The 26,324-nt window shown below is 37.8% G+C and overlaps 1 protein-coding gene across 1 annotated transcript in view; it reads left to right on the top strand.

The window, feature by feature from the left end:
• Positions 1-2,646: 2,646 nt before the first annotated feature.
• glra3 (glycine receptor, alpha 3) overlaps positions 2,647-26,324 on the top strand; it is a gene marked incomplete at its 5' end in the record, with an annotated part of 63,376 nt that continues 39,698 nt past the window's right edge. The window contains 2 exons of the mRNA XM_036573498.1: positions 2,647-2,794; positions 6,713-6,780. Coding sequence (XP_036429391.1) covers positions 2,647-2,794; positions 6,713-6,780 — 216 coding nt within the window. The remainder of the gene's footprint in view (positions 2,795-6,712; positions 6,781-26,324) is intronic.

A 26,324-nucleotide genomic window follows, 5' to 3' on the forward strand; every position in this document is an offset into this window, starting at 1 on the left:
CCTACACTGGATAACTACATAGAATGTCAATATTAGGAACAGAAATGCTTGCCTCCCCCAGTCACTACTCCCTACATTGCAACACTATATATACACTATTATATTAACACTGTTATAAAGAACAGAAATTGTATCTAATCACTATTCCATTCATTCGATTAGAACACTATTATTTGGAACAGAAATAGTTCTTAACACTATACCCATATATTGTCACTGTTCAAAAACAAACAAACAAACAGAAAACAAAACAACAAAAAAACAGGTATCTTGCATTTTTCTCAGTTTTATTTTTCAGCATTTTTTGAGGACAGCAACAGTCCTTTACATTAAATTGCCATTGTCTTACATTCAAAGTAAAGAATGTTTTTATTACACTGGAGTTCTATATAGACTACTATTTTAAAGAACAGAAATAGTCCCGTAATTTGACTATTTCACACAAAAAAATCAGAGCACTTTATAGAACACTGTTAAAGAGACAGAGTTTATAACCCAAAGTAAACAATTTTGTACATGATTTAGATAATTCTTGACGACAGTAGGGTCTTAAGAAGGGTCTTAAGTTCCATTTTAAATGAGTTTTAAATGTACATTCCCAATTCCAAAAATGTTTTTTACTGTACACTGTTAGAAATAAAGGTACTGTTCAGGTACATTTTTCATTAATCAAGGTGCAAACAGTGTAAATGTTCCCTTAAAGGTACAACAGTGGTTTTAAGGTCCAATTGTGTGCCTTAAATATGTTTTTCTCAGGTGAAAAGTATGTATTTGTACCTCTTTATAACCTAATGTTTTAAAACAGAACAAAAAAATAAAAGCCTGGAAATGAGACGGGGTGTGTGGAGTCTATACAACTTAGAACATATAATTGCAATGTATTTAGGTACAATTATGCTCCCTGACTAAAAGTACTGAGATGTACCCTTGAGGGTGCCACCCCAGTGACTAGAAGGGTACTGCCCCAGTGATAGTTTCATACCTTTTTTCTCAGGTTACAGGTATTTAATTGAAAACAGCACAAAGAAGAGATATTTAATATTTTACCTTATCAACTTTATTGATGTTTGTAAATACATGCTAATTCCACATTTGATGCATGTAACACATTTCAAAAAAGTTGGGACAGGAGCAGTGTGAGATTGGGAAGTTTGTGGAATGATTAAAACACCCATTTTGGAAGTTTCCACAGGTAAGCAGGTGATAAAGTAACAGGCAATGCTATCATGATCAGGTATAAAAGTAGCATTCACAAATTGCTCAGACACCACTTCACGAAAAACTGTATGAGTGAATAGTCCAATAGTTTAAGAACAATGTTTCTCAAAGCATGATTGCAAGGGTTTTAGGGTTTTCACTACTGTCTACTGTCCATAATATTAAAAGAAATCTGTAGAAATCTGTGTGTAAAGGGCAAGGCTGAAAACCACTACTGAATACCTGTGATCCCTCAGATGACACCACAATAAAATCTGATATGCTTCTGTATAACCGCATGAGTTTGGGAATACTTTGAAAAACCCTTGTTAGTAAACACAGTTTGTTGCTGTATCTACAAATGATGTATCTACAAAAAAGTTAAGACTCTAATACACAAAGAACAGTAACATCCAGAAACACCGCTAACTTCTCTGGGCTAAAGCTCATTTGAGGTGGACTGATGCAAAGTGGAAATATGTGCGGTGCTCTGACGAGTCTACTGCCACATGCCCCGTCCCGAAAATGATTTGTAAATCACTGCTTTCTGTCCTTCTTTGCTACACTACATTCAGTTTTTGAGGGGAAAGGGGATATTTGTACCTTTTCATAACCTCTTATTTTAACATAGAAAAATAAAATAAGGGCTTGGCATCAAGATAGGTTATACTGAGTCATTTTAGGAACATGACTGAATTATGATATCATACAATTATGTTTCCTAACTAAAGGTACTGAAAGGTACTACATAACCTTGAGGGTACCAAACAGTTTAGTACCTTTTCTTCCTGAGAGTGTGGGGGTCCTGGAGGACCTGTTTGAGAACCACTGCACATCGTCTGTACACTAGCTTCAACGGGGCATTTTGGGATTACAAAAATTATCCATTATGTTTTCAGACTTTACTACAATTTAGTTCTTTATGTAGCAAACAGGGCATCATTTTGGACAAAGCCCAAGTTTGGCCCATGTGGTTTAAAAAAACATTCAAGTTTTTCATTCTGTTACACACCTGCTTAACAGAAGTGGTTTTGTCAGGTTCGGAATGGCATGGGGGTCAGCTGTGGCTCATTTTCTCTTCCATTAGTTTTTCCGGCAGCAGATGAAAGTCCTTTCAGGAAGTCTGGCATGTCTTTTTAGCAGCAGTTACATCACAGTACACTACCATATGAGATCCATTCTTTTGAAGTGTGTCTGTTAGAGAAGTGCACAGACATGCTCCTGTTGTTCCATAAATGCATTGTTGTGTTAACTTGGGTCACATGGTTTTGTCCATCACTAGCTTTCTTTGGTTGAACAGAAGTGCACGACGGCCTTAAGGCACGCCTGGAAGAGAAAACCTAAGTATGAGTTATGATGTCAGTTGACATTAGCGAAGCTCTCCCCATTTGTAGCCTTGGTGACTGTCGCAGCCCATTTTTCTAAAATCTCTCTCTCTCCTTCTCTTTCTCTCTCTCTCTCTCTCTCAGTCTGGTGGCCACGAAGGAGCCCGAAAGTGCTCGGGGGAGAGCAGTGCCCATGTCTCCTTCAGATTTCCTGGACAAGCTCATGGGAAGGACCTCAGGTTATGATGCCAGAATTAGACCCAACTTTAAAGGTATGGCTAAGCAAAGGACTGTTTAACAACTAAATGAATTTTTTCAAAATTTCTGTATAATTAAATCATTAAGATGTAAACAATGTCATTCAGAGAGGTTTGAGGTAAAACGTTCCGTTCTAGAGAAACTTACCAAATCAGAATTGTTCACAGAAATCTCTAGGAAGTAAGCTTTTACAATAAACACTTACACCATCTGGGGTCTGAGACATTGTTTTATGATAAACCTGGCAAAGTCAGTTTCATAAAGCACAGATGAAGTATGTACTGTTTACTCCCATTAACATTAAACTACAGGCTTATTACTCAGTTATTAACTCCTTAAATGGCCAGGAGCTTCATTCCTTACTCCTATAATTCAAGAATAACTTATTTTCCATGTAGTTACTTAATTATGAGCCTTATGATATAATAAGCTTGAGAAATTAGAGGGATTAATCTTAAATCTTATTATTCTATGAAACAAATGTATAAATAATGTATTTATGACAGTGAAGAATTGAAGTGTGGATCCACTTATGGATCCTTTGAGTTTAATAGCTTAACCCCTTAAAATTCCAGGCTTATTACATACTAAGGCTTATTATTCAGTAACTATAGGGACAGTAACTATAGTAACTTGCTATTTAAGAGGTTAAAATGTGCACATATGACTACTGTTTGGACGTGGTGGCTTCATAAAATCAAAGGAAGGCAGAAGTTCAGTCAAAACTGTGATTATTATTGATTTGCTGCCACTGTCATATTTAGCAGAGGCAGAGGAGATTAATGATAATTTGGGTAGGTGGACAGACAATAATGAAGGCCAGCAGTAGAGTCCATTTGACCCAATAGACCGAGGTCACAGACAAGGACATGTCACACTGTGGGTTATTCCCATCACATGCAACACTGAATGTGAACATTTCAGTTCTTGTCTTCTGTACTTATTTGTTTATACACTGATGTCTTTGCACTGTTTGAACGTGAAACCAGTATGTGTAATTTCTGTATTTATTGAGTGGTCTTTTGCTACTGTAGCACCCAGATTTCCCTATGGGTACCAATAACATAGATCCTTCCTTCCATCCATCCATTCATCCAACAATTCATCCATCAATCTGTCTGTCCATTAAATTAAGCAAGGTCACATCATCCATAGCAACTTAAACCAAAAGTAATGAATTGTATAAAATTGAATTGTATTTTAGTTCTTGAGTTCATTTTTCCTTGAAATGTTACTTTCTTGAGTAGAATTACATTATAGTTCTTTTACGTTTACTTGAATTAATTTGCTATAAAGTTCTTTTACTTCACTACTTTAAGTAGCCATTGCAGATTAAAAATAAACATGCATTTTATCTTATGAATGGGATTAAAGAATGCTTGATAAAATTTAAAAGATTCAGTTCTGAACAGCAATCAAAATAAAGCACTGCAAACTGCCCTGCACTTCAGTCCTGATGTGTTCAGAGACATCAAGTTTAGTGAAGACAAAGAAAGGATAATGTTACCAGCACACACGAGGAACATACTTTATCCAATTTGTTATCATCATTCCTTTTTTTCTGACGAAAGAAAACAGCAAAATTATGAGCTGCTTCCTGAATCATGTGGAAATCTCCACTTTTCACAACTTCCACCCTGAGTAGGCTGGCTAATCATAGCTAAACAGCCATTATGTTCTTTTATTATTATCTTCTTGATTTGTTGTTTTAGAATAAATATGATAGCTGTTAATTCAACCTAAAAGCATACGCATCTTATTGTGAGTGCCTATTAGATAGCTGATGCAGCTAATGTAAGTTAATATTCAAGGAGAAGTAATAGGCTATAGGTCTGTAATTAAAATTATATTATTAATTGATCAATCTACCCACAACCTAGTAATTTCACCAAACCACAAACTTACAGTAGACAATAGACATCATTAAACAGTAACAAACCAGTTTTGTTTGTAAAGAATTATTTACATTTATATAACCAGGCCAAGTTAAAAAAATAAGTATTTGAGAAGTACTTGAGAACTTTGCTCCAACTTGTATTTTCCTTTGTTTATAGTTTTACCTGTTTTATTAAAGAATTAAATTGTATACTTTCTCTTAAGATCTCTCTTAAGTGACATCTTAAGATGACGTTTGTTGACTTTGCCTGTTTTACTATGCAAATATGTTCTTTTATAGAAACTGTGTGAAGTCAGACAAGCTTTACAGAATTTAAAGGAAAATCCCATTTAAACTTTTGAGAAACTGCAACAAAATGATGAAATGTACAATGTGTTGTAACTTAAAATCATTAGGTTAAATAAGATTTAGCCAATGTTCTGTAAAGCTTGTCCAAACTTGTAACAGCTGCCACGAAAGAAATCATTTGTGTATGGAGCGTGGATAGGCCAACTGGTAGATAGAGCATGGATAGGCAACAGAGAAATACCAAATAAATGAACTGATTAAGGTTATGCAGCTATGCTAGAGTAGGACTAGACCATATTGACATGCAGCCCATGAAACACATTATTATATGTTTTCAGTATATTCCAAAGTATAAATAGAATATACTGTAATAGAAGTTCAGTTTGTACTTTTTTATATGGGGCATATAAAAAAGGTCCAGCTCCACAGATGGATTTGTGGTGAATCAGTGAGAGCGGTGTGCATTGCATGTTCACCAGAATGTAGTGCGAGGACTTGGACATCCACTGGTGCATTCAGTCGAATCAGCCAAAATCAGTCCAGCACTCGCCCATTACATTCAGCATGGCCCTGTCTGAGTAGGTCCAGTAGTTTCATTCAATCTATTCAATCTGTGGCTGTAATGTCATTGATTCTTAGCATTCCTCTCCCTAAAACATGTTCACTTGGTGCTGTATTTGATAATGTTGTTGAAAGTATTTGACAGAAAATCACTAAGTATATAGTCTGAATATGGCTGTGTGAATTACTGTTGATTTTTTGTTATTTTATACACAATATTAACTTATTCAACATGGATTTTAATAATACAAACTATTCACCAAAATGCCTTTGCTGTTGATAAAAAAATTAGCACACTATGTTGCCACATGCCATTCTTAAACCATGGGCATTACACCTATAACAGCCTGCTCTCTTCTGGGAAGCCTTTCCACACAATTTTGTCGGGTATCTGTGGAAATTCGGGCCCATTCAGTCAAAGATTTGTGAGGACAGGTACTGATGTTGGACGAGAAGGCCTGACTTGCAATCGACATTCCAATTCATCCCAAAATTGTTTGATGGGGTTAAGATCAGAGATCTGTGCAGGCCACTAGAGGTCCTCTACATCAAACTTGTCAAAGAATGTCTTAATGGACCTCACTTTGTGTAAAGGGGCACAGTCATGCTGGAACAAGAAAGGACCTTCCCCAAACTGTTGCCACAGTTGGAAGCATAATTGTCCAAAATGTCTGTTTAATGCTGTAGCATTAACATTACCCTTCACTGGAACTAACGGGCTAAGCCCAAATCCTGAAAAACAGCCCCAGACCATTATCCCTCCTCCACCAAAGTTTACTTTTGGCACTATACATTCCATAGGTAGTGTTCTCCTGGTATCCAGATTCATCCATAAGACTGCCAGATAGCAAAGCATGATTCATGACTCAAAAGAACATATTTCCCCTGCTTCAGAGTCCAGTGACAGTGTGCTATCTATACATCCATCCATCCATCCATCTATCTATAATGCTTACTTTAATGCACTGTAGCAAGATTAACCATAAACTGATTCGTAGCAGTTCAGGCCAGCAAATGACAAACATGTCAAACCTAGTTAATGTATTCTTCCACTGTGTGTTCATGCATACAATAATGAAGAGTAGGGAGGGGGTTAAATGGCAAATACTTGACTAATTACAGATGACACTAACTGACTTTTTAGTGTAATTGACTAATTCCTAATTACATCCATCTCTATCCCCAGGACCTCCTGTGAACGTGACATGCAACATATTCATCAACAGCTTTGGCTCTATAGCTGAGACGACTATGGTAAGTATTTTTGCTCTTCTCTTCTGACACAAATGCAGGGTGATGTCATACATGTTTGCATGTCATGTTTGTATACACACATGTATATGCTGTGCCCCCCATGGCATTCTTATCACTGTAAACTTCAGCACTGACATGAGCAGCATGTCACATGTTAATGCAGAGGCCATTTAAGGCACTAATAAGCCTAAGACTAAAAATCTGCAGCGCGAGGTGGACATTGTTACAATCTCAAAGGTGAGGGTGTATAAATAATCATTTACAACCCAGGACAAGACTCAAGAGGAACCCACATATGATGGTACAGAATGATATTTGTTTATTTTTATTTGAATTTAATTGTAGAAACAAAAAAGATAATGGACTTACTATGAAAAAGCAATCAATTAACACAGGCTTACATAAAACTTACATATAATATGATAACTGCATAAAAAGCTATCTAACATGAAAAATCTGGTTGGTTGGGTGGGCAAATGGAGATATCAGAAGAATACTATATTACCCTGTTATTATACAAAAAGAGAACAAGAGAAATAACACAAACCCTCAGATGTTTATGCATCCTGAATACCAAGGGGTTTGGTCCAGTGAGGGGTTTTCCAGCTGGACCTGTGCTCCAGAGGGCTTTCCCAGCTTTGTCCCAGTGGCCGTGGCATGCAGCGTCCAGACCAGACCCCATCAGTGAAGACCCCTGAGGGCCGCCCATGTCATGAGACACAACAGTGTCACGCTTTATTATTATTTTTTTCCATAACCGCCATAGCGCAGCGCCTACGGCTCTACTCTTGGGTACTGGTTATGTAAGCCTGAGCTCCAACTCATCTGACCTGATGAATTAATTAAGCCACATTAAGCTGTTAGTGGGAAGGCTTAGCTGAGGCTGGTTTCAAAGAGACCATGAGCTGAATAACACAGAATAACACTGAATAACACAGTGCTGCTGAAGGTGCTCCTAGTCATTATGCTTTAATGACTTAAATGGAGCTCAGTGCGCAATGGGTAGCATTGATTGTTAGGAAGTAATTGTACAACAAACAACCGTTGCAGGAGGTTATTGAAGAAGATTAATGAACTGCTGCTCTCTTTCTCTCACTCCCACTCTGTCTCTCGCTCTCTCTCTTTCACATACAATTTGCATTATATGTACACATATGCATTATATTGTAAACTCCTATATCTAATAATGTCCAATATGCATTACATATACAGTACTTGCAAAAGTCAAATTTAGAGACCACCCGTTCATTTATTTAATTTCCAGTCTAAATGGACATTATTATTTTTCAGTGTCAGGAAAAGAGCAGAAAATATATATTTAACTTAAAATTACACAGAAGCCCCAAAAACTACATATAATATCTAATTTCAGTATTTATTGTGTCCATCCTTTGTCTTTAATACAGCTTACTGCATTTCAGGTGTCCAGTTTCAGTGTTTGGGTGTAAAGGTTCTTGCTGTCTGTTTCCTTTTTTAGTAATAGCTTCTTGGCAGCTACACATTCTTTCAGACCCATAGCATTGAGTTGTTTTCTCACAGTAGAAGGATGGACAGAAACACATTTTTTCAGATCTGAAGCAAGAGTGAATCTTGATTTTCTCTTTCAATGATGAAAGCTATAAGTACTGTTTATCTAATGGTGATAGGTTTGATGGTCAACCAGGTCTTGCAAGTTTGTTAGGAGTTCCATTTTCTCTACATCTTTAGTCATTTTTTTTAACTCCAACTTCGGAAACTTTCTGTTTGATTTTCTTTTTTCTTATGCAGGTGGATTATACTAATATCTCATCTCAGAAATATCTGCTTTAGTCAGTTTAGATAAACTTGAGAAAGAACAATGAAAGGCAGCTAAAGATATTTGGTAGGTGCTTGTGTGAAAGTGTTTGTTTGAGAAGACCATAATATCTGACTCTTTTGTTGGGAGGACAGGCAGAAGGGTGCACAAAATGAAGCATGGACAAAAAAATACTGATAGATTTGATCTCAGGGACAAATCATAGTCTGGGCCTTTGGGCAAAAGTGTCTTAACAAGGATTTAATAAACATCTTGTGTTTGTTTATATGTGCTTTGAAAAGTACTAGCCTATAATAGTCTATTGTTTCCTGAACAGTTATATTTCTATACATTTCTTTTAATTACTTTATAAATGGTTGCAGGCTATAGGCTAAAACCTTTTTTTGTTTATGTATTCATTAAATATTCAAGGGCCCAGTCTTTAAGATGCTTTGGGCTTTGGTCTTAGACCCCCTTGAAGTGCTCCCCCTGGTCAGCAATCCATAAAGCATGCCACCACTAGACTCTAGAGCAGTCCTCTCTACCTGGCAGTCTGATGGACGAGTCTGGGTTTGGCAAATGCCAGAAGAACATTACCTGCCTGCCTGCATTGTGCGAACTGTAAAGTTTGGTAGCGGAGGGATAATGCTATGGGGTTGGTTTTCAGAGGTTGGCCTAGACCCCTTAGTTCCAATGAATGGAAATCTTAATGTTTCATCAGACCAAGACATTTTGGACAGTTCTATGCTTCCAACTTTGTGGGAACAGTTTGGGGAAGACCCTTCTCTGTTCCAGCATGACTGTGCTCCAGTGCACAAAGCAAGCTCCATAAAGGCATGGCTTGGTGAGCTTGGTGTGGAAGAACCTGACTGGCCCACACAGAACCCTGACCTCAACCCTAGTGAACACCTTTGGGATGAACTAGAGCAGAGTCTGAGCCAGGCCCACTCGTCCAACATCAGTGTCCAACCTCACAAATGCGCTTCTAGATGAATGGGCAAAAATTCCCACAGACACACTCTGGAAGCTGTTATAGCTGCAAAGGGCCAACCAACTCCATATTAATGCCTATGGATTTAGAATGGGATGTCATAGAAGCTCCTGTGGGTGTAATGTGTAGGTGTCCCAATACTTTTGTCTGTATAGTGCATATTTAAGTTAAACATAGTTAAACAGTTGTACAAACATAAATTCATAATATTTTTCAATAAAACACAAAACTGTAGAAACATTGAAAAAAATGTAAGTATTATTCAGTACAAATTTAGTGGTTAGGGTTTGCAACAGTCACCTCCCAATAGAAAGCACCCTATAAATGATGATTTTGTATATATTTAGATTATAGATCATTTTTACTGTGGCACTGCAGTTTGAACTAATTCAGAAGAATGGCCCATATGTGTAATAATAATATGTATTATATGCAATGTAAATATCTATATGTAATACAACATTTTTCCTACAGTCTGAACCTTTTTGCCTGAGATTTATAAAAACACCCCCCCACCCCACACACACACACAAACAGACACACACAAACACATGCACATTTGCACGTATGCACAGCCAAGTATGCATCCCCTTATGGAGAATAAAGTGAAAGAACAAGCAGATGTGCTTGGAGGACATCTGTGCTAGTCTGACATTGTTAACTCCACAGTAGCATGTACTTGGCATACACACACACACACATACACACACGCAAACACACACTCAGTCTTGCCGCTGCCTCCCCCGGCTAGTTCTGAATAAGTTATATTCTTTGAGGGGACAGTAATTATGTTTGACGAGGCTGTGCTCTCTGTTCCGAATGGACTTTCCCTTTTATACAAATACTCCAAACACAGCACAAACGGCTTCACTGTTTCCTGAGACTTTATACCAGTTTGTTGTGATCTACATTTTAGATCCCAGCTGTGGGCAAAAAGTAGGATTTCTTTCTTTCATATACACTGAGGGGAATGTAATTCAATATTGTTGCACAGAGACTGTTTAAAACCATAACTTTCTTCAAACATTCCTCACAAATATACCATTGTCTATACACACATACATGAGGTCTGCATATATTAGTGAATATACAAAATATTTGTATATTTATTTTTCATATCTCTCATATATGACCATTCTACTGAATTAATTCAAACTGTGCTCCAACATGATCTATTTAAATATTTAGCTATTTAAACCCCTTTAATAAAGATGGTAATAAGCTAAAAAAAAGTAGCAAATCATCATTTATAGGGTACCAAACCCCAGGCGTTATAGGTTTCCCAAACCCTAACCCCTAAATTTCAATAACAATATAATAATGCATTAGAATGACTTTTTTGATGCTGTTTTTTGAAAGATGTTTTTGATTTATAGAGTCAAAAAACTAGAGAGCCTTATTTTAGCCACAGCCTTTCATTTTAGAGCAGTGAGACTGCATCCCTGTCCCTCACTACCACATGGTGAGCACATAGGGCTCATTGTTTTGATGTAAATGTGTCCCAAATTTAGAAAATCAGTGTCTGAAATGAAGAATCGTCACTACTGAAAAACATATTTTATGGAATTAAGCACAGTTGTGGGGGATTTTACTGAAAAATATTGTGATATTTTTGTATACAACTGTTCAAAGCTGTGTTTGTTAGTCATGTACTGCCTAGCGTTTTGAAGTTATGTAATGTAGTAATTTTGTCAGTTGTGCTACGATCATTGGTGTCTCAACTTTACTGATGTTGTTCAATAGAACAGACTGCATTTTGCATGTCAATATCCATACCTTGTTTGCACTGCAATGGTAGAACAACCCATACAGTATATCATGGAACTACATTCTCTGGAGTGATGCGGCACCGTCCATTACCTTTTGGATGAGTTTCAGTGATGTTTGTAGTCCAGAACTAATCATCCAACAGCAGCACCTGACCTATTGTGGCTGAATGCAATCAAATCCTCACAGCAATGTTCCAACATCTAGTACAAAGCCTTCCCAGAAGGTTAGAGGCTGTTACTGCAGGGGGACAAATGCCCTTGATTTCAGAAGAAACACTGAATGAGCTGCAGGACTTATAGTGTATCTATGCATGGATGTTTTAGGTATATGTATGCAAGTGAGTATTTCATATGTGTGAGTACACAGGGATATGTATGTATTTCATGTGTGCACATGTGAGAGAAGTTAAAGAAAGAAAAATAGCCTAAATGGCTCCTCACAGTTGCAAGAGTGTTTGAAAACACTGTTGTCCCAAAATACTAACACTGTTAATAATGAATGAAGTTAGCATAGTGAAAATGAGGCCACGATTAACTCGTCTCCTCAAGCTTTGAAGTGTTGTTGGCCACATTAGCATTTTTGGGCAAATGTTCTTTAAAGGAGAAAATGGCTACAAGCCAAATTGTAAAAGCTTTGATTACAAGATCAATACTTGTGATCACACATACATATAGGCGAAGCATGAAATGTTTGGAATTATTTTCCAGATTAACACTGTATATACAGTAATAACTTATATAATGTGGATTTACATATTACAAACCATTCAGTAAAGAAATGATCAAAAAAATTTTTTCACTATTTCAAGATTTCTGTGAATTAAAAAGTTATAACATGATAAATAATATACTGTAAAATTCTATTTATATTATTATTATTATTTTTATCAGCTTATCTTAAATCTTCACAGTTTACCGAAGGGCAGCAGTTGTAAGACTACATGACAACTGCATAAGTGTTTCATGACAACTGAGATAAACCTACATAAACTTGGCTGCTTCTGCCCATTTTTATGTCATTTCACCTAGTAAGTGTGGGATAAGCTGAAGAACTTATATTAATAAGAAGTTGGTAGCTACTTTATGTCTAAAAACATTATGGACATGTCATAGGAAAAGTAAGAAGGTTCTTATCTTTAATGTACACTCACTGAGCACTTTATTGGGTACATCTCATTGTCCATTTTGTCAGCTCCATCTACCATATAGGTGCACTTTGTAGTTCTACAATTACAGACTGTAGTCCATCTGTTTCTCTGCGTACTTTGACAGCCCACCTTTACCCCATTTATTAAGGGTCAGGAGAGAAACAGATGGACTACAGTCTGTAATTGTAGAGCTACAAAGTGCACCTATATGCTAAGCGGAGCTAATAAAATCAACATTGAGAAACAAGTAACCTGTACCCAAGACAGAGAGGTAGGTATGTAGATATAAGGTAGCCATACCCAATAAAATGCTCAGTGAGAGCACATTGCAGCTAGTAACCTTTTCATTTTTCCTATAACATGTCCATAATGTTTTTAGACATTAAGTAACTACTAACTGCTTATTAATATAATAAGTTCTTTCTAGAAATATACTTCATCTTGTTATTTACCCTGTAGTAGTTCAGTGATCGTTTTTGGAGCCATATGCAGCCCTGTTTCTAATATCCCTCAGGCCAGCCGTGTGCTGTACAGAGGTAACAAGAATAGAGGGGCTGTAGTCGTCTCTCTGGACAGACTGGCTCATATGCAGCAGCTGGATTACCGTGGTGCTCCTTAAAGACCCTGCATTGCCATCTGGCTCCAGCTATTGCCTTCACTGAGAGCTGCCCTCAGTGATGTAATCCTGAGGTAGACCGGAGCTTTGTGTCATTTGCTGCATTACTGAGGTCTCCCCACAGGCCACGGCTGGCCAGCATGCTGGAAAAAGCCAAAGCAGTATGCTTTGATTATGTAATGTCGTTTTTCAGTGCTCATCTAAAGGGAAGGAGGGAAGATAAGTAAATATAAATAGCAGAGTGTCCCTGTCATATCGGAACCTCGTCACTCCATTTATTCATGTTTTAAAACCATTTGAATGGATGAATGGGCTAAGAGAAATGTTCAGTTCATTAAGGTACCATTTCAGAGATGGTGGTTTTGTTATGACATACGATGATATACATTCTGAGAGGTTTGGTTCCATTTGCAAGCTTTGTCAGAGTTAATGATTGCTTAAGTGTCAGTTGATTGTCAGAGGATTTAGACCATTGTAAATTATTGGGGCATTTTTTGAACGTTTTACTGTGTAGGAGATTTCTCTCATGCACAGCTCTTTATCCCCCAAAGCATGTATTTATGAAAGATTTACTAGATCTTCTAAAGATCTGCTTTTGAAGAGCTTCTGGGACATTGCATCAAAACAACATCTGAGCGGCCATGGATCAATGTGTCCGAGAACATTCGTTCTGCAATTCCCAGCACAGCTGCTGGTCCTCTATGGATAAAGTGCTGGAAATCCAAAAGGAGATATTAAATCTGAGCAGCTCACACCAGATCACTGAAAGGAACAGAGTGTTAACGACGGCTGGATAATACTGTCCCGTGACACAGTAGCGTCTGCACACTGAGTCCTGCAGGGGATGCCATCATCCAGCTTGGCCTGTGGTTCAAAGCCCAGTTAAGCCAATTATACGGTAGAGATATTAGTGTAGCAGGAGAATATAAAGTTTTGTCTTATTATTTTAGATATGCACTGGAGCTACAAGGCTTATGTAGATAACAAATAATAGAAGCCTATGCCTATCAGTTTTTATTGTACAAATAACAACGATGTTACAAAATAAAACTATGTAAACTTGGAAATCAGCCATAAATAAGCCTATTCACCTCTTACAGTGGTGCATAATAGTCTCGAGACTACCCGCTAGGTGGCAAATATCTTTATCACCATGGGATTACCAGCTGTGTATGATGTATTTATGCAATGCATGCTGGGTATTGTAGTGAGAAAGCATTGATGAAAAAAATAACACAAAAAGGATCTAAAATTGTGAGTTCTGTTAACTCTATGAGGCTGAGGGGTGCAATACAGTGGTACAGAATATTACATAATATGACCAATAACATATTAAATGCTTTTTTCAAGTACACTTTAGGTTGGAATTCCCCTTTAATTTATCTCAAATAGGCTTTTTATGTGGCTTGCTGTTATGATGTCAAAACAGATTAGACGCTTGCAGATTAAAAAACATGGTTGGACTTTACTTGAGGGATCTGGGTTAACACAAAGGGCATAGTCAGAACAAGCTAAGGTCAAAACCAGAGAGCACGGTAACCAAAACAAAGGGAGCATCAAGAGTAATCCAGTAAACAGCCTAGGTCCAAAAACACGAGAGCAAAAGATCACAGTTATCAAGCAAACAGGGCAAAACCGAAGAGACAAGTCAGAATAACATGGAAAACAGGTCATACACAAGAAGGCTTACACAATAGGAAATGCTCGATACGCAGCAGAGGTGTTGGCAATAGCCTACCTCACAAAATGCTAAACTAAAGCCCAGGTTTAAATACTGTCTAACTGATTACATGTAATAGGTGTACAAACTCAAAACTCCTATTAGGTGGAGTGTTGGTAAGAGAGTCTTTTGGTTGACAGGTGATTCCCCACTGACTCATGGGAAACAGATTTCTCAACCAAGTTCATAGGCTTAAGTTAGCCTGCAGGAGAGATGGAAAAAGCACCTCAGCAGGAGGTGTGAAAATGCAATGTTTTCTCAAAAAGTAAGGGACAAAAACCACAATGTGTTTTGCGTGGCAAGGTATTAGCAAAGAGGTTTAAAAGTAAAAACATGCCTTGTGCAGGCAGGCACACTAGCTGCTACTGGCTGCTTTTAGTTGATGGCTAGCATGAAGTGAAGACATAAAACTTGACAAAACTCACAACATTAATGAACTTTTTATTGGGCTTTCAAACGGAAAATAATGACAGCTACATGAAATACGGCTTCATCGCCACTGGGGATGCTAATGCCCCAATTTGTGTGTGGTACGCAGAGAAGCCAGCAAATGAGGCTATGAAGCTGTCCAATTATTTTACTTTTGAAAATGTTCCTCGACAACAGCAAAACAAAGGCACCACAACATTGCCCCTCAACTCCCCTACCAATCTGTCAAACACACTGTTGGCTATGGGGATTGGTCTGTGTTGTTGAAAGGGTTGGGAACTCCTGGTCGAGAGGATGGAATAAAGCATTTGAGCAGAATATCATGAGTGTCTGAGCTGCAGTGTGACGGCTAAAGTTGAAATTAATTTTATTTGCGGAGGCATTTGTTGGTGTTTTCTGTGTGCGTCAGCCTGTTCTCTTTTGACACGTTGAAGCAAGTGTGAACCGCAGCATGAAGCGGCTTTGACATCATCTCGGCGCTCTTCGTCATCGTCATCATCACACACTTCACTCTGCGAGTCTGAGGGGCACGAGCTCAGCTGTTGATGAGCCAGAAATCAGACAGACGAGTTCCGCTGAGCCGCTAACTGCGTCTGCTCAGGGCCCTGTGGGACTGACTGAGGATGGCGTGCTCAAAAAGAGTGTGGGACAGACAAGGAGAGGAGCTGCCTCATTCTCCCGCAACACACACTGCTCTGCCTCACACTCTTTCACACACACAACCTCAGCCGAGCGCAGTCCTGGGAGTGTGTTGTAAGGACACGGAGATAGATTGGATCTGAAAACTGCCGGAATTTCTTCTCAAACCCTACTTGTTCTTTCCTTAGCACTTATATCATCATCGCATCACAAGTTACATCCCCCTCAGTCTCAGTGCCCTTTTGCTTTTTTAAGAGAACGGAGCTTGGAGCCACCAAAATTGCACAACTATAGGTTGAGAATGAAATGTCTACCTACCTCCTCATTACTATTGTGCTATGTAGAGGTGAATTATTTCTACTTTTTTATTTCTACTATTTCTATTTACTAAATATCACTAAAAATGTATGAATCAATAGTTTTTAACACCTTTTAATAGGACTGGCATACACAGCACAGAATACTCATTAGTGTTTTAGAATGAACACTCAAATATTCCTTCTCAAAATAACCTTTCAAAACAATATTTTTTATGTTTCAGAAATAGCTATAATTTTAACCTCTTTCTACAGGCCCCTCAGTGGCCATTCTGGTGGAATGGAAATTGACTCGGATATTTTTAATTAATATAATCAAATAAAATATATTTCCCCATAGCTATGTTAGAGGAATTAACTAGGACACTGTTGTCTCTGTGTGTCTGAAATGTTGTGACTCTGTGTTGAGCTGCTAGCAAGCAATAAGGAGTGCAAGGGGACAAATGAGAACTCCCCTGCTGTCACAGCAATTCACACCTATCCACACACATTGCTGTGATAAAATGAACAGCACAACTGCAGCTTTTTTCACATCAAGCTTACTTCACATAATAAAACTGACTTGCGTGCTCACCTACAAAGACAAAAATCCAGCTCACTTCCAATCTTGTAAATCAAACTGATTTCCATCTAAATGTATCCCCTCAATGCAACTGAGACACTGCCTCTAAAACAAGAGGAAATTGCATTTTATGGCTACTGTGAAAAGAAGTATATCCAGTGGGCAGCAACAGTGCATTAATAGTCAGGCCGAAGCCCAGCTGCTCGTGCACTGGGTGTAGCTATAAAAGAATTTACAATTAACATACAACTTTAATGAGTCAATTCTATCACTTGTATGTCATTCATGAGTTATTTTATGACAAGTTAATTTACTTTAGCTAGCTTGCTGGTTTTTAGGAAAGCAACATTGAGGGCAGCACACAGGCAGAGTTAAGCTCGGTCATGGCCAGGTTAAGCTCAGTCATAGCCAGGTTTATCTTAGTTATAGTCTGGTTGAGCTCAGTCATAGTCGGGTTGAGCTCGGTCATAGCCTGGTTGAGCTCAGTCATAGCTGAGTTTAGCTCAGTCACGGCCAGGTTTAGTTCAGTTATAGCCAGGGTTATCTTAGTTATAGGCAGATTTATCTTAGTTATAGGCAGGTTTAGCTCAGTCATAGCCAGGTTTATCTCTGTTATAGCCAGGTTTGTTTCTGTTATAGCCAGGTTGAGTTTAGTTATAGCCAGGTTTAGCTCAGTCATAGCAGGTTCATGTCAGTTATAGCCAGGGATGGGGGAGTAGCTAAGTAGCGCGCTACTTTTTGTAGCTAGCTACAAATACATACCCAGCCATTACCATGTCTTGGGATGTCTTACGACATGTCTAAAGACACATTATGAAGACGTCTTAGGACATCTTGAGGCATGTCTTAAGAAATGAAAACATGTCTTTAAGACATCTCTATAGACACAGATCTTAAGATGTCTTGGCTATAATAACATCCCAAGATGTCTCAAGATGTAGGATGCATAATATGTATTTTTAAGTTTTGCCTAAATTTTTTTTTAAATAAATCTTTTACTTTTAAATATTTTTAAGGGAATTTTAAAAGTAACATTATTTACAGCAAAAATTCTAGTAATTATTTTTTTAATTATTTATAATACAGCATTGCTGCAAAATGTATTTATATGCATCTAATTCAGTGCTTTTAAATACCTTTTTATAGTAATTAATCCTTAATGTTTTAAAAAATGTGGTAAAAATTGTTTTTTACAATTACTATTTTACAGTTGCTTCATTTTTTTAATGAAGATATCATTTTATCAAATTTTAAAATAATAATAAGAAGAAGGAGGACAAGAACAATAGTAAGTATGCATAAATTACAGTGATGTAATTTAAAGGGGTATGGAAAATCATTATTTTACAGTTTTGTATTTCCTTGTTAATCTGTTAAAAATTCAGAATACTTCTACATTCAAATAATTTACTCTGCAATCCAAAGCATAGCCCATGAAAAAACACCCACATAGCTTTCAAAAAATATAGATTACAGTTATTGTTTATTGTTTTTACAACTGTGTATATGCATAGTACAGTAGCGTCATCACACTTCTTCAGACAAGGAAAAACATGTTAACTGACTTTGTGTAGAAATTTGAAATATACTGCAATACACAGTTCCACAAACCAATGAATCTGATTTTAAAGTCTGCTGTTATTCCTTATATAAGTTATGCTAAAGTTATTAGCAACGTAGTACTATGAACAATTATAAATGATGGGAAACAATTTTAAGAGAAATTCATATGGACTAAAAAGAAAAACTGACCAACAGAGTAATACAGAGGTCTGAACCCCAGCAGCACTCCTAACATACCTGAGCCAGATAATGATCAGCTGTCAAACACTTAATACTAGACTCAGATGTGCTAGGAGCTGGAATAGAGCCAAGCTGTGGACATTTTATGTGGACATACGTGGACACAGGAAACAGGTAACAGATAACTCGATGTGCATATGTCCATGCCATAATGCCTGAACACTAACATTACTGATATCACACTGCTAATGTTACCAATCTCTCCTTTTAGAGTTAAATCCGTGATAAGTGAGAGAACTGTCAGATTCACAGCCCAACGCTTCTTCCTCTGTTTTTTGGAAAATGCATCTGTTGAAAAATCAATTTTAAGACAATAAATTTGAAATTACTTTTGGATCTGCATACACAAACAGGCTGAATTTAAAGGGGACCTATTATGCTAATTTCCGGTGTTCATAATTTTATTTTTGTGGTCTACTATAATATATTTACATGCTTCAGTGTTCCAGAAACACATTATTTTTCTCATACTGTAAATCTCTACTCACCCTCTGTCTGAAATGCTCTGTTAGAGCTCCTGTGTCTTTAAGCCCCTCCTTCCTGATGAGCCCAGTACGCTCTGATTAGTCAGCTCGCTCACTTGGTTCTGACTGATCAAGCGCCAGAGCGGTTCCGCCAATACACGGCCTCCGGCAGATGTGTTGCGTTGTGTGAGGGTGTGCCAAGCTCGCTGGTAGGTGGACAATAGGGATTGTGTTATGGGATTACATCATCTTGTAACAAAAGAAAAGGGCTGGGGAACTCCAGCCCTCAGGCAGCTGAGAAAAGTGGTTTCTGTGGGAGAGAGTTTCTCCCTCTGGCATATACTTTCAGCTTTGTATCTTATATGCACAAAAAGCTACATAACACACTAAATGAAAGGGAAAGCATTATATATTCCCTTTATAAGTAGAATATAATGTACAGTATACATACTTTTACTCATCTAAAATCAACTCAAGGCTTTAAATAATACCTATGCATGAACTCCAGCGTGGCACGCATAGCTGATGTTCAGACAATGATGTTCAGTATAATGAAAGCATCAGGATGAGGCCACTTGGGTAAGAGCACAGTTGAGTGTTGAGAATGATATGGACTGCCATCATACTGGATGATGCCCAAAGAGAGGATGTTCCTTTGGAAGGATTGAAAACAACAAAGTTGATTAGATAATTCACAATTCTATTGTTTTCATCCTCTAACATGCCTCAGTCAACACGTGACAGAAATGATCATTTGTTGTTGAGGTAGGTGTGAGCTTAGTACTGATATCTGTACCTGTTAAAAGCTGTGTTAAAGGAGAATTGCACAATTTTTAAGCACAATTTTATCATTAAGATGCAAAAAAAGTAGTCTGATATGAAATGTTCCATTGCGGAAAAACTTACAGTCAGAGTTGTTCACAGTCGCAATGACAAGAACCAGACGTTACATACGCTAACCTCACCTAACGCTGGTGCGTCACTCGGCAGATCGACCCAGAAATACAGAAAAAACGTTCACTCCAACTAACTGTTAGTGAGGTTGCTTATCTCATTTTGTCACTACTCACCTTTTAAAAGCAGATTCTGACCCTTGCAGTCGTAACTCCAGTCGCCACTCCAGTCGATCCAGTCAGTTAACGTTAGTAAGCTACGCAGCTGAAAAATCCTCGTTTTTGGGAGCTGAAAAACGTCACCAGGCAGGCGGCGCTGTCTTAGTAAGGAATGTAAGAGACTGTCTTATCGAGGTTTAACACTCGCTAAATAAACAAGATAAAACTGCCCGCGTTAACGACGTGACTGGGTCACTTACTGTTAACAGCTTGTAACGGTTGCGTTTGGCTTTAAATGGAAGAACGGCGGAGAGCGCTCGCGCTTGTAACGGTCGCGTTTGGCTTTAAATGGAAGAACGGCGGAGAGCGCTCGCAAAACCGAACGTCCAAGAGTCTCGCGCTCTAATTGGTCTGAAACTCCCGCCAGTCTTTTGTTTGTCCTCCCATAGATCTTTATATCCGGTTCGCGCCTCTCTGCTATACTGAATGAATTGTGCTGTTTTGTTTTTGTTTGTTTGTTTGTTTTTAATCTAGACACAGAGCAAAAAACTGCAAACCCTTGAAATACATAAGACAGCTGTACATGATTATTTTACAAAGCATCACTGAAGAGGCTGTCTTAATATATTAAAGTCAAAATATGAAGTTGGACATTTAAACAAAAATCTATTTATTATGTAATTTTATGTGGTGAAACAATATAGGTCTTTATATTACTACTCAAATACATTTGTTTATTATTGTTTGTGTTTTCCAAATACCTGGAGATAATAGTTATACATAGCATATAAAAAGTTTGTTCTCTCTTTCTGTTGGGCCAAATTAAAAGTCCTAATGGTCTAACTTTGGGCAGCCCTGATCTACTTAGGAAAATAAATAGAATGTAGATGTTGAAGAGAGTGAAGCAAGTGCTTTTTTTGCATTAAGTTTTGGTGGTATGTGATCTCTAAAGTACCCAGGTTAGCTGTTAAGTACATTTACTTCCTATTAGTTCAAAGTTGTTTTATCTTGGTTCCTAGCTTGTTGTCTCTGGTTACAATTGTACATTTGAAAATAGATCAATGTTGTGTTAATCATAGCATGTTTTCTGCAAATGAGCAAAAGGCTGTGACTGACTGTGATTGTAACATTTACCAATGGAGATAAATTAAAAGTTATTCTACCATGAACTTTAATGATGTAAGGAAATGAGTTTAAACATTTCAAGATAAGGTAAATGGTTTAAGAATTGATTTTTTCTTTTGCTCTTTTGCTACTGTAAACACATTTCTGCAATAATCAAAACATAACACAAAAAAAAAAATCACAAAAGTACAGCAAGTAAAACCTTAGTGAATGTTCTTTTAGTAATATCACACAAAAACTATTAGATTACAGCAGGCTGGTTCTTGAGGACATACTTGTTATATTCTCATTATATCTTACATTAGGGAGTGCTGTGGTAATCCTGGTGATCCTCTGTTGTTCAGTTTGGCAGTACCACAGGAATACCACACTCATACCACAGGACGTTTTGTAATGGACCACTCTTTGGTCTCAACTGAACTGTCTTAAGACACAACATATCTGTGTCTTAAGACAAAGTGATGTCTTAAGTCATGCCTCATCTTCAAGACACACAAAATAATGACTTCTTTGTCTTAAGACGTTAACTTTCATGTCTCAAGACAAAGACAGTGTCTTCATTCATACGTCTTAAGACGTTCTTGAGATGTCTTGGCATAAGAAAATGCCTCAAGACATCTTATAAATACTGTCAAGACATCTTAAGACACAGTGACAGCTGGGTATGTATTTGCAGCTAATAGCTGTAGCCGCTACAGTTTTATGAAATGTAGCTTATAGCTGTAGCGCCTACAAATTTTTCTGTAGCTATAGCAAAAATTTTCGCTACAACTTCGCTAATGGCTGCAGGCAATCCGAGCAAAATCTGAACCACAGAACCCGGTCGTTAACTGGGCTGGCGGTGACTGTGCAAAACTGACTGAGCCGCGGAGAGTTCGAGCAAACGGTCACGCGCTGCCCCCACGCGCTGATCACCCTTTACTAGTAGACTTAGCTCAGGGGTCGGCAACCGAAGCATTTTATATCCGTTTTACCATCTTGTCTGTAAATAAGTCTCAGTGTTTGCTAATGTGCTAGTATAGGCTAAAAAAAACATAATATAAACGAAAACGCAGACTTTGCTCTGCTTCTTCTGCACATCAGTCAGGAAACTTGTCTTTGAACGTTCGACTTTTTCCGAGGCTGAAGTCCGATTCTCATTTACCAGCTTCTTGTTTGAATTCTTCCGTTTCACCTTAAATGGTGCATGAGACGCCAGAATGTACGTTACTGCTGCGCCATTTAAGGAGAAACAGGAGAATTCGAACGAGAAGCTGACTTCACGACTTAGTGTTTGACAGTTTCTCGTTGCAGATTAAACGTATCCGGAAACCACCTGGAGTGATTATAAATGTAAATAATGCCTAAAAAAAGCCTTTTTTTATATGAAATTTGATTTGTTCTCTGTGAGCGCTGTCACTGAATTATGGCCAATCAGACGCTGCCATGCTCCGCATTATTTTCTCAACCCTCCAATCACCGCTTACTAATTGTTGCTGTCCGCAATTACTTCAGTAATCAGCGCCTGTCACGTTCGCGACTAGCGTTAGGACTCCGAGCTCCTCAGAGGTTTCTCAGGATTTTATGAGATTCAAAAAGCGATGAAACTACACAGCGAGCAGTGAGAGGTTCTCAGCTGACCTCAGTACAGCTGTGGCTCGTCCATAGACTGAACTGCCTGCTCTGTTTATCTCTGTACGAGACGCTACACAGCCCAGAGAACCAGAGTAACTTTGACTTCTTGAGATGTTCAGGTATGCAGCACACATGCTATAAGCTAACATATAACATCGCTATGGCAAAAATGTAGCTAGCTGAGAGTTTATGAGCACAATCAACACATTAAGATTGTAAAATTAAAATACTAATTTTTTTTTTGCTTGGACTGCTCGTAATGTGGCTAGCCGTATCAGCATGCTTTAATCTAGCTCCAGTAGCTGCTCAGTTTAGGCTACAGGCTCCATAGTCAGCTATATTAGAGATTAAATGTGAAATTAAAGTTGTGTTACCTACTCATAACAGACTACAAGCAACACGAAAGTTCACTGTTAACCAGCATATTGAAGGTATAGTATCATGTAGTAAACATTAAAAAATCAGCAGGTACATTAGACTATGTTTTGTCCCATTAGCTATATGAGTAGCCGCCTTTCCCTTTAGCTGGGCTTTGGTACAGACAGCCTTTAATAACATACGTTTAATGTGTGCTTTTACAATAATCAGTGAGTACAGAGATGCAAAAGAGACAAGCAAAGATAGAGAGAATGGTAAATGAAACAAAATCAATTTGAAACTATCACCTGATTTAATATAGGTTTAATGTATTTTTTTAGCTGAAATTAAACATATGTATATAAATAGTTAAATGACTAATTAAACCTAAACAGGGCAATTGAAGTCAAATAAGTTTATGGAACATTAATAGCAGTTTATGGAAGAACGGAGGGATGAAGAAGGAACAAATGAAAGAAAAAGGTGCATAACAGTTGTAGATGGGTAAAAAAGGAGCAGTGATTGAATTACAAAAGGAGAAACTTATTGTTGTAATACTCATAGTAAGTGAGTAACATTTCTGCAAAATGGACCTCACAAAAATTCTGATCCTAGTTACGGCCCTGTTAGCAGTTATACGTTAACTGCAGCATTTAAGACCGTTTATTGTTAAAACTGTGTTAGGATGATCAGCAGAGCTTTATTTTACTGCAAAGGAGGATTATGATATTTTACCTAAAAATCTAATTCTGCTGTGGGGCCATAACAGGGCAGTAAAAGAGCCGCGTGTTGCCGACCGCTGCCTTAGCTAAAGTGGAAAAAACATTTTCGTAATAGAGTATTACTTATAGTACTCCGCAGAGCCAGGGTCACTGATAAAAATGTTGAGGCTAAAGTGTTGCTGAAGTTCAAAGGACTCTATATGTTGTATCTGTACACATCTTGCTGAAATGTTTAAATTGGAGCAGTTTTATTTTTAACAGTTGACATTGCTTTGCACAAAATTGTTTGGTCTGTATTCGGTTATTTTTGTTGATTTTTGTTAGAATAAACCCGGAATGATTGACTTTGCCTTTAGTCTACATTCTTGTTGGATATCATGGCTTTGGTTGTGTAAGTTTGATTGTTGGTTACACTTAAACTCACTTTTTGGTGATCTTTTTGTATATTTGCAGCTTTTCAATTGTATGTTTCTTTCTGGCACGTGATTAAATGCAGTGTCTTGTTCACACTTTCACGCTTGTTTGGTGTGTGAGGTGGAGATTCACAAACATTCTGACAGTCGCGCTTTGAAAGTAGCTAAAAAGTAGTGCACTACTTTTCAAAAAGCAGCTAAAAAGTAGCCTCTACTTTTTGACTTTTTGTTATAGCCAGGTTTATTTCAGTTGTAGCCAGGTTGAGCTTAGTTATAGCCGGGTTTAGCTCAGTCTTAGCCAGATTTATCTCAGTTATAGCCAGGTTTATCTCAGTTATAGCCAGGTTTATTTTAGTTAAAGCCAGGTTGAGCTCAATCATAGCTAGCTTGAGCTCAGTCATAGCCAGCTTGAGCTCAGTCATAACTTGGTTGAGCTCAGCCATGTAGTCTCGGCCCATGGCCTCAAGAGTTGCTAGGCTAAAGTGGCTAAAGTTAATTTCACCACTGCGCCAGACTCATCTGTATGAGAGTGATTGTGATGGCAGTGGTGCCAGTGTTTCCCTCTTCATCAACTCCCAAAACTCACCACAACAAACAGATTTCAGCCTGAGCTCCTCAGTTTTATCACTGCCCTCACCAGAGACTAGTAATCCTCAAATAAGTACTGCTGTATTTACATATCTGAGATGATTCATCAGACTAGTTGTGCCTCCATGGTATACCAGCTTCTTACTGCACATTTACACTAAACATTTTTTTTATCATCTGATAATTTATAGAGCTCATGTTTTCTGCGCTCTTGTGGAAAGTATGAAAAAGATTACTAAATTGAGAACTGAATACAAAAGTAACAAAAAAAACATTCAATTGATTTGGGCCAGCCCTACTTTTTAATCATTGGTTTGTATCAGTATTGTCTAGTTACATGAACAAATCAACTTCAGTATCTTGATCAAGGCTGAAGTTGGCTTCTTATTTTTGTCTCTGTAAATGTGAGTGTTAATCAGAGGCATCACTAGAGATTTATGCTTAGGGGGCTTATTATTTAATCAGGGGGTCTGGGAGCATGCTCCCCCATGATGATATTTTTTAATGGCTCCAAAATGTCTTTTCATCATGAACTTTTAGAGTGGCAATAGGCAGAAATTTTTTTTAAAAATGGTTATTTGATCAAGTTGGTGCAACTTATACAACTGATTTCTGTCCACCTAGACAGATCCTAGAACAAACAAAGGTATTAAAGTCTATCAATGCTATCTCCTCTCTCTTAGATAAGCTGCAGGTCCTAAATATGTTTTCAGATACACAGCTTACAGTAGGCATGTCAAACTAGGGACCTTCCAGGCCAAAGTGCTGTGGAGATTAACGTTTACCCTCACCTGATGCTCTGAATTCAGTTCATAAAAGCTTTGCTAATTAGCTGATGAGCTGAATCAGGTGTGTTTAATGAGGTAGTGTGCTGAAGTCTGCAGTGTTTTGGCCTGCCAGGACTGGAGCTTGGCACATGCGGTTTATAGATTGGTACAGTCTCAGTTTGTGCAACCAGACTGAGTGTGATTAAGTTGTGATTACATGTTTAATAGTCTAGGTCAGTGTTTCTCACCTGTTGTCCTGCACATTTCTTGTGTTTGAGAAACACTGGCCTAGTGACATGGTCATATCTAGGTGAAATGGTCATGGAGACATCTGGCAGCACAAAAATTATATTTTTGTAATTACTATTATTATTATTATTTTTTATTTTGTCTCACAAATGAGGATACATTAGGGAAATAAACTCTTCTGTGAATCTGTGAAGTTTCTTCAGTTTCTTAAAATAGTTGAGTTTCCAGCTAATGTTCTTGCTTTATGACCTATCTCTGTCTGTTCTATTCTGTTCTATTCAATCTGTAGCTATGTACTGATTCAGACTGTATATTTTATATTTAGAATAAGGCCTAGTCTTTATTTTTGTATGCTTTTAGCGAAAATCCTGTCACAACACAGTGATCACTGACTGACATTACTTCACACCGTGAGTAGCACCTGA

The sequence above is a fragment of the Colossoma macropomum genome, unplaced genomic scaffold (genome assembly GCF_904425465.1).
Source record: "Colossoma macropomum unplaced genomic scaffold, Colossoma_macropomum, whole genome shotgun sequence".
NCBI lineage: Eukaryota > Metazoa > Chordata > Actinopteri > Characiformes > Serrasalmidae > Colossoma > Colossoma macropomum.